General features: G+C 39.1%; 1 protein-coding gene across 2 annotated transcripts in view; it reads left to right on the forward strand.

Annotated features, from left to right (window-relative positions):
• Positions 1 to 5038: 5038 nt before the first annotated feature.
• The window catches only part of nkd2b (NKD inhibitor of WNT signaling pathway 2b), a 32331-nt gene continuing 24140 nt past the window's right edge, over positions 5039 to 13229 (forward strand). Inside the window, exons 1-3 of one of the 2 annotated variants that reach the window (XM_023275508.3) lie at positions 5039 to 5325; positions 5430 to 5456; positions 5570 to 5655. In XM_023275508.3, the coding sequence (XP_023131276.2) occupies positions 5301 to 5325; positions 5430 to 5456; positions 5570 to 5655 (138 nt within the window). In that variant the 5' untranslated portion in view covers positions 5039 to 5300. The remainder of the gene's footprint in view (positions 5326 to 5429; positions 5457 to 5569; positions 5656 to 13229) is intronic. The other variant, XM_023275507.3, reaches the window with a different exon arrangement.

Genomic DNA, 13229 nt, shown 5'->3' on the forward strand with positions numbered 1-13229 from the left:
CATTTCATTAAGGACACATGACTGTTGTGTGTGTGAGTTTTCCCTTCAGCGCCACAGTATCTGTTACATCTAATTGCCTGGTGCCCACTATTTTCATTTGTCAATGAGGTTTTTATGCAAGATGAATCATGAGGAAGCTCAACTTTTCTCTAATCTGATCAGTGATCACAAAGTGGAGAGAAAAAGGGGGCAGATAGAGAAAGGGAGAGCTGTAGAAACGGGCATGGTAAATAAAACCATAATTGCTCTGTCTGGAGGCCTTTTTCTTTCGACTGTAGTCTGTCCAAAACCAGGCAGCTGTTAAAAGGCAATCAAGCCGGAGAAAGAAGAAAAGTCAAAAGCCTTATTGTTACAGGATTTTATCACTGTTTCAAGCAGCTTTAAAATGTCAGAAAACTCCAAACAAAGCAAACAGTCTGATGTTTATCCTCTCAACCGTTGTTCAGGTACATTGCTGAAAGCAATGGAATATCCCTACATGTGCCAATGGTGATTCATGTAGGGAGGGGGTTAACTTACACACATACTTATAGGCATGTTAACAGGAAACTGCACAGGGCTGCACACAAACTGTGGAAACTATCAGTCATTTCTGTGAGTTTTGAAGAGGCTATGATTTGCATTATTGGTTTAAAACTGCGATTCTGCACTGAATCAGAAATACTCTGCACTTTTGTCAGTATAATGATCCACATCCTCTGTACAAATACATAATGAGAGCCCATAAAACTTAAGCTGTCTGGGCTTTTCAACTCTTCATCTACGTGACAGCCTTTGATCACAAACCAGCGCTTTTATCCAAAAGAACATTTCCCCTCAAAGACAACCTCAGCTCTGTCTGTTTCCAGTCAAAACTGTCCTGTCAGAATCTGTTGTTTTCTTGAGTCTGTTGAGATTTAGCTGTCCCGTATGTTTGTCATCCGTTTAAGCATGATGTTCGGAGGCGTAGGAGAGAGGATGAGGGAGAGATACCTTGTAAAAAGGCAGAATCCTGGGAGTCAAGCTGCATAAAGAAATAGTGATAATTAGGCACGGCAAGTAGGATCAAAGGAAGCTGCCATCAACGAGCTATGCAAATGTCGGCTCATCCTGTCAACCACAGACAGTGATCTGATAGTCCTGTGTCTGTGAGGAGTCATATGGCAGACAAATTGACAGGAAAAGTTATATAGCTACACTCCACATTCATCAAGGTATGGTGGTGAAACTGGGACAAAAAGAGAGATGTTGTTTCAGAAGTGCAGAAGATGCATATTCCTCCACGCTGAGCTGCTCCGTTTAGGCAATAAAACGCTAAAGATAACAAGTGCACGTGACTGTGATTTCTTATGGAGTGAAGTGTGTAATCATGGTTTATGTCTTGATAACATGCAAAGATCAAAGTAACATCTCGCCTGGTTTGGGGTGGAATATTTAGACGTTATATTTGCGACTTCATACTGAGCAAAAGGTTGCCACAGTGGATGAATATTCATAACGCCCGGCATGTGTCTTGCGGTCGGGCCCTGTTTTTAACACCCCGCCAAAGGAAACAAACTGTAAAACTGCCGAAGAGCTTTTTGATGTCTGCTGGGTCGAAGTACAGCATGTTCTTCCTGGTTCTCTTCAATAAACAACAGTTTATCTTTAGCATCTGCTGAGCATATTTCAAAAACCGACACTGGAATTCGATCGGGCAGCTCACCAGTGTTCTCACACAGCAGCATTATTTAGTTAATACTAAGTATTAATTGTGCTTTGTGTGTTTATCTGTACACACCAGAAATGCTCTGTAAACACCAAACCAGAATCTCTCTGAGCTGAAGAAGTTGGTTTATATCCAGTTAAGCCTAAGATTGTTCATTTCCATACCAGATATTGATTTATATTCAATTTTCACTTGACCGATTGGTTTCTTCTGGTTGGAAATGACAAACAAGTGACAAAAAATGATGATGATGTTTGGTAAATATGTTTTTTTTTAACCTTTTTAAGAACAATGCCATGTCTAAAATGACTCATAGTCCTTGAAATTGTCACAAATCTTTGAGGAAATGCAGCTTTTATGCCATTCCATATCCTGTCCTAGTCATTTCTACTATTTTCAGTAGTGTTCCAATACATTATAAAATGAGAACAGCTGGTACAGTAGTTCTCTAGTCAGTAACTAGTCAATTGCAAGTCATGACTAAAACCAAAGAGCTCAGTGAGTTGATGGTATGGTTCATCACTGAGAGGTAGCTGCTGCTCAGAAGATGTTTAAAGGCTATAAAGTCATATTCAAGTGTTTTCAAGGTCCAGTGTCCACAGAATGGAAAATGATGAAAAAGTCCAAGGAGCTCCACACTGAAACATGTCAAAGGGCTGCTAGGAAGACAGACGTGAGCCCTGCACTGGAAGAATGGTAGAGGACAAGAAGAATCCAAGGATCAGCACCAAGAGCATCCTGATGAATGTGAGCAGTTCTGGTAGCAACATGTCAATCAGACACTCCAGCAGACCAAGAACAAGGCTGGTCTCCATGGATCAGACCAAGGAGGACTCCACTTCTCCAAGACAGACAAAAACTCATCAGTTCTGTGGTTGGATGAGATAAAAATTGAGTTGTTTGGACACAAAGAAGGGAGAAGCATTCAAGGCCAAGAACAATATTTCCATGGTCAAACATGATAGTGGGAATGGGATGCTTCGGGGCTGTTTTTCAATTGAAGGACCAGGCAGCCTGGTCAAAGTGAAGGCCGTCATAAGAAAAGAGGAAACACTGAGATTGTGGAGGAAAACATCAGGCTCCTTGGGCAGCATTGAAGCTTCCAGCAAGACAATGATGTTAAACATGGAGCCAAAGTGGTGAAGAAATGGTGACGAGAAAACTATGAGAAGATGTTGGAGCGTCCCAGCCAGAGTCCAGACCTGAATCCATCCAGAATGTGTGGAGGAAGTGAAGAGCAGAGCGATGGAGAGGAAGCTTTCAAGCTCAAAATGCTGGAGATGGACACTTGGAGGAACAAAAACAAGAAAGATAAACACTAGAACTCATTTTATCAAAAAATCTTCATATGGTGCTTAGACTAGTTTAGCAGAGATAGATTTGTGATACAAACTAATGTAACTGCTAAAATATTGCAATCCATTTAAAAAACAATCGTTATGAACATGAAGCTGCTTGAAAAATCATGAATGGAGCTGCAGTGAAAACTATACCAACAGAGGACGTTGTTTTGCTTTCAGCTGCACAGATCGGTGCTCAGTGTGTCAGGTTACACAAAATCTACAACTGGAATATGTACGAACACGTTTTCAAAATAATAGCCTGCATTTGGGCTAAAACTAGAAGTAAAAATGTGAGTGGAGAATCAAATATTTTAGCTAATACCATTTTAGTTGGTCAATACAAGATGTATTTTTGCCAGAATAAAAAAATTATAGTTAGTTGGTCAATACAAAATTTAGTGACTGTAAAAAAACAAAAACAAAACAAAACACCAAAACAGAACTAACCAAGATGCTGCTTACCAACTTGAGGATTTGAGGTAAACTAAACACTTTGGGGAGCTTTGACTCTTTATTAAACATTGTGGAGTAATGTGAAGCTGAATTAGGAAATTTCCTGTATTAATCATATGTTTGCACACAATTGCAACATATGGAAAAAAACTTTAATACTTTATTTAATATTTAATCTGTAAAATTACAAGTCATTGTCATAGACAATATTTAAAGATAAAGGGAGTAATCAGCGGCTAAAGACAATTGACCGATGTAGATTTGTCAGGATTAAGTGACTCCAGCAACTCAATGGAAATGATGATAATACTGAATAGAATACTTTGGATTAATAATATAGTTAAGTGGATTTATGTTAACGGGCTGCACAGTGGTGTAGTGGTTAGCACTTTCACCTTGCAGCGAGAAGATCCCTGGTTCGCGTCACGGCCTTCCTGGGATCTTTCTGCATGGAGTTTGCATGTTCTCCCTGTGCTTGCGTGGGTTTTCTCCGGGTACCTCCTCCCACAGTTGAGGTTAATTACTTATTCTAAATTGCCCATAGGTGTGAATGTGAGTGTGATTATTTGTCTGTATATGTAGCCTTGCGACAGACTGGTGACCTGTCTAGGGTGACCTGCCTTCGCCCAAGTCAGCTGGGATAGACTCCAGCACCCCCGCAACCCTAATGAGGAGTAAACGGTGTATAGATAATGGATGGGTGGATGGATTTATGTTAACTTGAATGTTATGATGTGAGGCCGAAGTAAACACAAATGAAAAATCATGTGCTTGCCTGTCATCAATGTGGGCAACAATTCTCATTTTAACACCTTTAAACTACAGTTCAGCCCTAAATTACCACCTACCAACTACCAGTCCCAAATTTCGATTTACAGTGATTTTTATTATTATTATTATTATTATTATTATTATTATTATTATTATTATTATTATTATTATTATTATTATTATTATTATTATTATGACTGGAAATGACATAAACAAATGAGAAAACATGGTAAGATATTGAATTAGAGATTTTAGTAAGTCATTTTAATCTTTTAAATTTTTTTTAACAAATATTTTTATGAAAAAAGCTGAAATTGTTGGTATTCCTTCTAAGCAATCAGTGGCAAAGATTTTATTTGAGCCACTATAGAAATTGAAATCTCTAGGACCATATTGAATAGAATCAAAGCTGTATTTTGAAAAATAAATAAATAAAATTGCCACAGTTTTGAGCAGTATGAGTAGTTTTGCACATTGATTGAAAACAGAGATTAAACATTAAGATCTATAATACTGTGACTTGTCTCTTGTTTATGCCGTTTCCAGACAGAAAAAACGTATTAGTCAAATAAAAATAAATAAATTTAGCATAGATATGAGTAGTTTTGTCCTTCTGCCCAACTATTTCATCATATATTTCACGCATGCCTCCCCGTATCATGAACACTTTGCAACCTTTAACATTTCTGTTTTATTCTCTTAAAAACCCTGAACCGGAAGTGTTGCCCGTCTTTCGCTGACTTGACAGCGTCTCTTCGCTCTGTGCTGCGTTCAGGCGGTTTCTCATCAGTTGAACTGGAGTGAAGCGCAAAGACGGACGATCAGAGCGCTTCTGTCTCCTCACGGAACATTTTTACTGCTTTTTCCTCGTATCATCTTTTTAACTGCTGACGCTTCAATGAATACGCGGTTTAACCACCTGCCTCTGGATGAAGTTGGACTTTTCCTCTTTCCAAACAAACACAATGTGACAATGTAAAGTGAAGCGGCTGTTTTTATCCTTGTTTTGGAGTATAGTTACTGATCCGCGGAGAAGGGACTTAAGAATGGGCAAACTTCAGTCCAAACATGGTAAGAAACATCCAATCTGGATGCAATAAATGACAAAAAAAATATATATATAGAGATAAACTAATATTTGTCTGTTTTGCATCCCTGTGCGTCATGATCCAAAGCGTGCAAGCGCAGAGAAAACCCAGAAGGTGAGGACATGAGCTCATATTTGCATGATGAAGGTTAATGAATTAAGTGATGATAATTTAATGAAGCACGGAGATTTGTAGCTGCTGATTGATGTGTTTTCTTCCTGTCTCAGGAGACAGTTTTGTTGTGAACGCCTTCCTCCGGAGAGGGATGGAGGAATGTGAGCGGTACAGCGATCAGAAGCTGAAGAACATGCAGGTATTTTGGCCTTTATTTCACACTTATTTCCAAATCAGTGACTATAAATCCAATACAAAGCTGTTAAATATTTACTTAAATGAGAAAAATCTGTGAAAACAAGATTTTCCAACATTAAAATAACAAGAAAATGGGAAATGCTTTATTTTGGCACATATGGTTCACTGCATGTGCATTGTGTAATTTTGCATGTATAAAATTCATTACTGGGGGAGACAAAAGGTGTTCCAGGTGTGTTTGTATTTGCTGATGGGATGTCAGAGTTGTCTGGGTGAAGCTGTTACATTCCCCTCTTCCTGAAAGCTGATCTGAGAACCTCTTAAGTGGAAGCACATTGTATTCACAGGCGTGCGTGAAGACATGCTGATGTCTTTGCAAAGTTGTAGGTTTGTTGTTCTTTCTGTCATGTCTGGCTCCGGCTCAACACTGCGGCGGTTATTTCCCTCCTGCCAGCGTCATTGGATGGGCTATGACAGCCATGAGCCCTTTGGCAGAGCAAGCACACAGAAAGAAAGACATGGATGGAAAGCTTTCTCAGACTGAGGGATATAAAGTCTGCTCTTGTGGCTGCTGGCATCATGACTCAGGGCTGTGTCTTTTTTCCCCTCAATGCCTCCCATTCTAGTGCCTGCTCCCAGTGGGCAGCCCTCTGTGGCATAACATTACATCACTTCAATTAGTTGCGAGGGGGTACTGGAACTCTCAGGGAGAAACTGCAAGAAGTTCACACAGAGGTGCTGACGATCTGGTGAGGTGGGTGGTTGTAATAGTGGAAGAGTTATGGATTATATCAGGGCTATAAACCGCCCACTCATGGCAAATTAAAAGAGAACTTTACTCAGCTTCAGAGGAGGCTGAGTTCACACTCCCCTGAAGGGAAACCACCAAAGGCATGAGCTTGGCACTTATTAGTAGGTGGGTCCCACCCTCGCCTCTATCAAAGTCAGGCCTCTGATTTATTTCACATCATTAGCTGCTTGCTTTGGTGTACCTAACCAGATTTTAACGTTATATGTTGTCATTTAAACTTCATCTGTTGTGGCACATATTGATTTTTATGTGCCTTTTTGGTTAATTCATGTGGTAATTGTATTTTTCCGTGTCAGGAAGTAACTTTAAAACTACATTTTTCATTCTTTTTAGTGATTTGATCCAGGCTATATTTTTATGGTGATTTAGACCAGATTGCAATTTCTGGATTAGAATTCTGTATGCATATCAGAGCTCACACTTGAACTTGTTTTATGGCACTAATCCAGGTTGTTTTCTCCTGACGAGATCCTTGCTTGTGTTGTGTCTACTCTTACGTGTACGTTGCTTTGGATAAAAGCTAAATGAAACTGTTGAAATTGTAGAATTGAAGATGACTATTTTTGGTGGCTGCTTTTCCTTTCTATTTGAGTCCCTTTGGTTTTTAGAGAACCCAGAAATTCAAAGACAGCACTTGGCTCGTTGTGAAATTAAAATTGGCATTTTTCAGTACTTTTGTACTCTTTGTAGTTGGGTTTGATCGATATGTTTTTTAGAACCAATATTATAATTGGAACTCAAGGAGACCTACAGTATAATTGATGTTTGAAACTGATATGCGTTTGCAGTAAAAATATATCTGTGTTTCTAAATGTTAAAATAACACAAACTCCAACACAAAAATGGGTTGAAATGCCTTTGTTTGTGTAAGTTTTACATATGTTTATTTAATCTTCTGAACTCCAACCGGATCCTGTGCAGTTTGTTGAAGTTTTAATAGCATAAATCGGGAAAAAACTTCAATTTATTTACTTATATATTAATCAAAAATTTAAAAAAAAAAACCTGAGATCAACATGTGCAACATTTTTCCACGTTCCAAAAGATATTACCAATACTACAAGCTATTTATATTTTCTTTCTTATATTTTTGATTTATTCCCTTACGTGTCTTCCATCTGCTCTGTGTATACACAGCCTGCAGTTCAGTCGAAAACTCTCAGAATTTGTGCCATGTGACTGTTAGCTGTAGCTTTGACAGTCATGACTTTTTGGTTATATATAGAGGCTTAGAATTTTTAATTTTTCATAGAATCTAGATAGAGCAAAAAGGTTTTTTTTTTTTTTTTTAAGAATTTTTTTAAATAAGACATGTAGAATGATTTTGATTGATTTGACTTTGCTGAAATATACAAATTTTCAGCTTAGATTTGTTTAATTTTCCTCATCACACTGCACATCAGAAAAGACTCGTTCAAGGATCATTGGGAAGTTGAAAATCCAACAATTTTTTCTGTTTTCACAGTTTCAGGCTGTGATCATTTGTGCCATTTTAATAATTTTTTAAACAGGATAGCATGCTTACCAAACGTGCAGGCAAAAGTTAAGGTTCAGACAGACATATTTCAACATTTCAACATTAAACCCTCAGTGTTGATTGGTTATTAATCATGACATGTTATCAATTAGATGGTACTTTAGGTGGAACATTGAGTGACTACAGATAAAGAGAGGCGTAAGAGACAGAGGTGCACATTTTTAAATTGATTTATGTAAAAAGAAAAAAACAATAATTGAAATAAAAAATGCTGAATATCAAATCTAACCCCAACTTTACAGACCAAAATGTTAATTTAAATTAAATCAGCCAAATGTAGGCTTATCAGTAATGAAATATTGGTTGATACAGAGCTTCAACTGCCACATAACCCAGAATATGGAATGAAATTGATACTATATATGATCACAGCCTGCATACGAGCTCACTATTGTACTGCAGAGGCAATATGCAACTGAGTGCTCCTATGCAGTGACAGCTCTATTCATGCTGTTTGAAATGGGACGATACCTACATTAATGTAAAGACAGATGATGTCCCCAGGGAGCTTTTTTTTTTTTCCACGCCATATACTTTCTCATCTATGAGCGCAGAATGAATTTACCTCCTCTGTCAGACAGTTACAGCATTTCCTCGTTTGATCCCACGTTCGGTTAATTAATTCCTCTCCAGGATCGGATTACTTTGTCACATTTCCACTTCTAATTATTGGATTATGGGCACTTAGTTGTGTGGAGTCTTGATTAAGCAGGTCCGAGTCAAACAAAGAAACAGCAGTAGAGATGGAAGATACATTTTATCCATATTTTTTCACTGGTTCTGGTTAATGAGCTGCAGAGAAATTCTCAATTACTCATGATTCCATACAGGAGAAAATTGACCAAACACACGGCTTCAGCTCCGACCATCCCCCTCCTCATTGTCAAACGGGGGAGTAGGATTCCTGAGTTGTCTGGCCGCGACTTCAAAGCGCAGTACTGGGAGGTATAAAAGGGCTCTGATATCAGTGGAGGCTCCGAACCTCTTGCTGCTCTATCCCCCTAGGCCCTGTCCTGGGGGATGGGCTGGAGGAGCTACCAGAAGAAGAAGAAGAAAAAAAAAACTTCAACATCAGCTTGTGTAAACCTCCCAATCTCCCTAATAAAGCAGTCATTTTCATCCGGCGAATGCTTTGCAGCACCGTGGCAGGGAAATAACAAAAGATCAAAGCATTTAAAGACCTGTTTAAATATTGATATTGCTGCAAAAACTGTGATTCAAGACTGCAGCTGTAATCCTAAAGTCTGCAAAGTGTGGTCAAAGAGAGCCGGATGAGCTCATCCTGGTATCCAGAGTTTGACACTTTCCTTGCAGGTGTTCAGTTTTACAGCTGGTGCAAAAATATTACAGGTGGGATCAAAGTGGCGCAACAAGTCACCCGGACAAGCAGGTAGTTACTGAATCTGTGAAATTACCTCTAAACCTGTAGTTATTAGTGCCGGAGCTTCACCTCTGCAGACATGCCCAAATATTGACAGGCTAATTCGGCCTTTCAGCACCACCTTTTGTCTCCAAACTTCCCACAGATTTGGTCCAGTGAAGAACGAGTGTGTCAACATTTTAAACTCCACAGCAAAGACCTTTACTATTCCACTTTAGAGCATAATATCATCGCACTCACAGCAACAAAAAAAACTTTAGTTGGATGTAATGATGTGCCAAAAGCTCCGAGACACAAATTTATTTTGACTTACACAGAGTTACATAGCCCTCAATAATAAATTAAGTTTAAGAGCGTAGTTCCCAAGCAGCTCACTAAACTAATTGTAAGCTAATGTTTTTTTAGCATTCGTTTGGAATCTGTGAATAAGACTTTCCCCTTATATAAAAATCCTCATTTGGTGATCCGGCTCGAAATGGATGTTTTGTTTGGATGACTTTGTCGCATTTGGGCTTTTGGGTATATCTTCTGTTCGCCACGTTAATTTTGAGTTAGCGCTGTTTGATTTGGATGTGAGGCCGGGATATCTGTGTAATCTTCAGAGTGTGTCCCCAAATGACATTTATATTTTGCAGCTCCAAGTTTTTAAGCATTTGAGTTGAGTGTGTGCGGATGCAATCGCTCCTCAAGACTTCTTTTTTCGCATTTTGTTTTGTGACTTTTTATTTCCACCTCATCTAAGAAGCTCAAATGGAAGGAAAGAAATCACCAAGATGAGGTGCTATCGGGGAACAATAGAAGAGACAAAAAGGTGTGCTCATATATGTACTGCTTTTTGAAGAGACTTGAAGGCATTTGGAGTTTGTTTTTTTCCACCCCTTCTTTTTTTTTTTTGAAATTGGCTTCACAAGAAGGCGAGCTGTGAGCCTTCATCTCTGAATGAAAAGCATGTGGCTGGCATCCAGAACAGCGGGGTCTTTCAGCACGGCCCCGGCAGACATCTGTTCCTGGTTTGTACAGCAAAATCCTGGAGCAGGGAGAGGGGCTGTGGTGGGAAGGAGGTGGCGGGGAAGAGGAAAAGAGGAGGAGGAGGAGGAATAGGGGTTATGGGTGGTTTTTTTTTTCTTAAGGGAGATATTTGAGGGTTTTAAAGGTAGAGGGGGAGGAAGGGGGAGTCAAGCCTCATCCGCCTTGCTTTGTTTAGGGAGCTCATCTCACCTTATGTGAACAGCTGCCTTACGTGTAAATCAAGCTTTTTCTCCGCCATTTGTCGAGAGCAAACTCCTCTGTCAGTGTAAACATCATCAGCTGGCCTTCGACACTCGCGAGATGCTTGTTTTAGCCGTTTCTTTTCATGTCGCCTGAGAGCCGCATGGTTTCGCCTCTGAGTCAGAGGTCGAGTCCTTCTCCGGCTCTCAATCTTGTATATTTGTGAGCGAATGAGTAAGTGAGTGAGTGAGTGAGTGAGTGAGAGGCCGAGTGGTTTGTGTGGCTCGGTCCTAATGGGGAGAGACATTAGAACACTGCCAGCAGATTAAATGTTTATTTTTCTGGGGATATTTATACTGTCTCAAGTACTTTGAAGAAGTTTGCTCTCTTTCGGCCTGAGTCCCACATGAGCAGTGCTCGTAAAAAAAAACAAAAACAAAAAAAACAAGAAATCAAAGAGCCATCGCATGTTGGTTCACAAGCTGTCAGCACAAACCAGGGCCAACTATGAGGGGACATTGGGGCAATAACCCTCCCAGCCTGTTGATTTTTGGTTGTATTTAAGTTAACAGATTTACAGTTACAATAATCAAAATACTCAAAGCCCTCTGGACCCCAAAACCCATTGGCAGATTTGAAAGGCATGTTATTTTTAAAAAATCACCAAAATTACACCATTTACCAGCACTAGAAACTGTAAAAACAGAGAAAATCACTAGGTTTTCCACTTTTTCTTGGTTCTTGAACTAACCATGTGAGAAATATAGTTCTGTTGGGAAAATTAGCCAAGTCTAAGCTTTAAATAGTGATATTTCATCAAAATCACATTATTCTCGTGACCTGTCTAAAAATTTGCCAAAAACAAACTCTTTACTTGTTCTTCACTGAACAAATTGTGTGAAAAACTAAAAATTCTGTACTTCGCAGTGAAACCAAGAAGCTATGGTTTACTCAGCTGTGACCGACACTCGTGACAAAAATTCTGTGACTTTCTGATTGAACTGCAGCCAGTGTTTACGCAGAACAGAGAGCAGTCAACTTGGAAACAAATTAAAATTGTAAGTAGTGACTTATCTATACTATGAAGATCCACCATTTTTCCAGTATTGGCAACATCTGTTGGCACTTGGAACAAAATTATAGATGGTGATTCCAGGTTTTTTCAAATTTTTTAGAATATGAATAATTTTCAAGAAATCCAGCTTTCATTTTTTTCTTTCTGCAGTTCTGGCTTTATAGCAGTGTTATACTGCACAAAAGACATATTTGAGTTCTCTCTACTTTTAGACATGGCTGTGCTGTTTCTTTAGAGGTGCAGGACTTTATATTGCAGTGAAAAATGTGCTCACAGTAAGCAAAAATGTGACAGGAGTGAAAAAACGCCCACAAGCTGCTCGGGTCTTAGTGGGTTAATGGAACAGTCTGACACTTTTCTCCAGAAACGTTTGAGCAATAAGTACTTAAATTTCTGCATTCTGGCAAATCTTTGTGGATCAGTTTCGTGCCTTCTCTGTACTGTTGCGTCATGTTTTTAATATAAAAGTCTCCTGCTATGTTTGTGCCAAGAGTTCATTAAGAAGATCAGTTCCACTCTTGTGTCTTCACAGTAAGTTTCTGGATCTGGTATAAAAATGCAGACTTGTTCTTAGAAACAGGTTTAATCTGGCAAGCCTACACTCCTTCATAACGTGATCAATATTTCCTAAATGTGTCTTCTCTTGGTGGCTTTTTGTGCCTTTATTGACAGGGACAGCAGGTGAGTAGTGAAGTGACATGATGCAAATGGTCCAGGATTCAAACCGGGGACTTGCTGCTCAGAGCATTAGCACCTTTGTGCTATGTGCTTTAACCATTTGGCTTTCTGGGTTGCCTTTAAACACTTTATTTTACAATGTTTTCCTCACAACAACAGATGAAATAACTGCTGTCACCACAGTGTGTTCATATCCACTGGTCTGTTACTGAAACTTCCTTGCTATGTCTCACCTGAAGCTCCACGCCCCCACCGATGGAGCCCTCTGTTGTTTTAATGCACTGCTGATTTCTGTTGGAACGCCCACTTCTGCTCTTTAATTAATACTTTAATCTTGTTTGTTTAAGAAGACGCTGCGAAGAAATGGTGCTGCACAAACAAGATATGACATGTTAATTATCCAGGCTGGCTAAGAGCTTTTTTCCCGTCAAAGTGCTGAGCTAAGCTAACTATCTCATTGTCGTGTTGGTGTTTTTTTGCTTCTGTCACGTTTTTCACTGCATTATAAAGTCCTGCACCTCTATGGGAACGGCATAATTATGGCTACAAGTAGAGAGAACTCAGAAATGCCTTCTGTGCATAATGACACAGTTAGAATGCCATAAATCATGAATAATGCAGAATGAAAGTTACATTTCTTTGATTACTTATTTTGCAAAAATTGGAAAATCCTGAAATCAACATGCACAACCTTTATCCAAATGCCCCCATGTGTTACCAATACTGGAAAACAATAGTGGCTTGACACAATATAGATATTGTACTACTTACATTTTAATTAGTGTCTTGCTTGTTCCCTCTTTGCTCTGTATAAGCACAGCCTGCAGTTCAACCGAAAATCCAATGAGTTTTTGTCACATGACTCTTTGTTGCAATGGAGCCAC

Source organism: Amphiprion ocellaris, chromosome 9 (genome assembly GCF_022539595.1).
Source record: "Amphiprion ocellaris isolate individual 3 ecotype Okinawa chromosome 9, ASM2253959v1, whole genome shotgun sequence".
Lineage (NCBI taxonomy): Eukaryota > Metazoa > Chordata > Actinopteri > Pomacentridae > Amphiprion > Amphiprion ocellaris.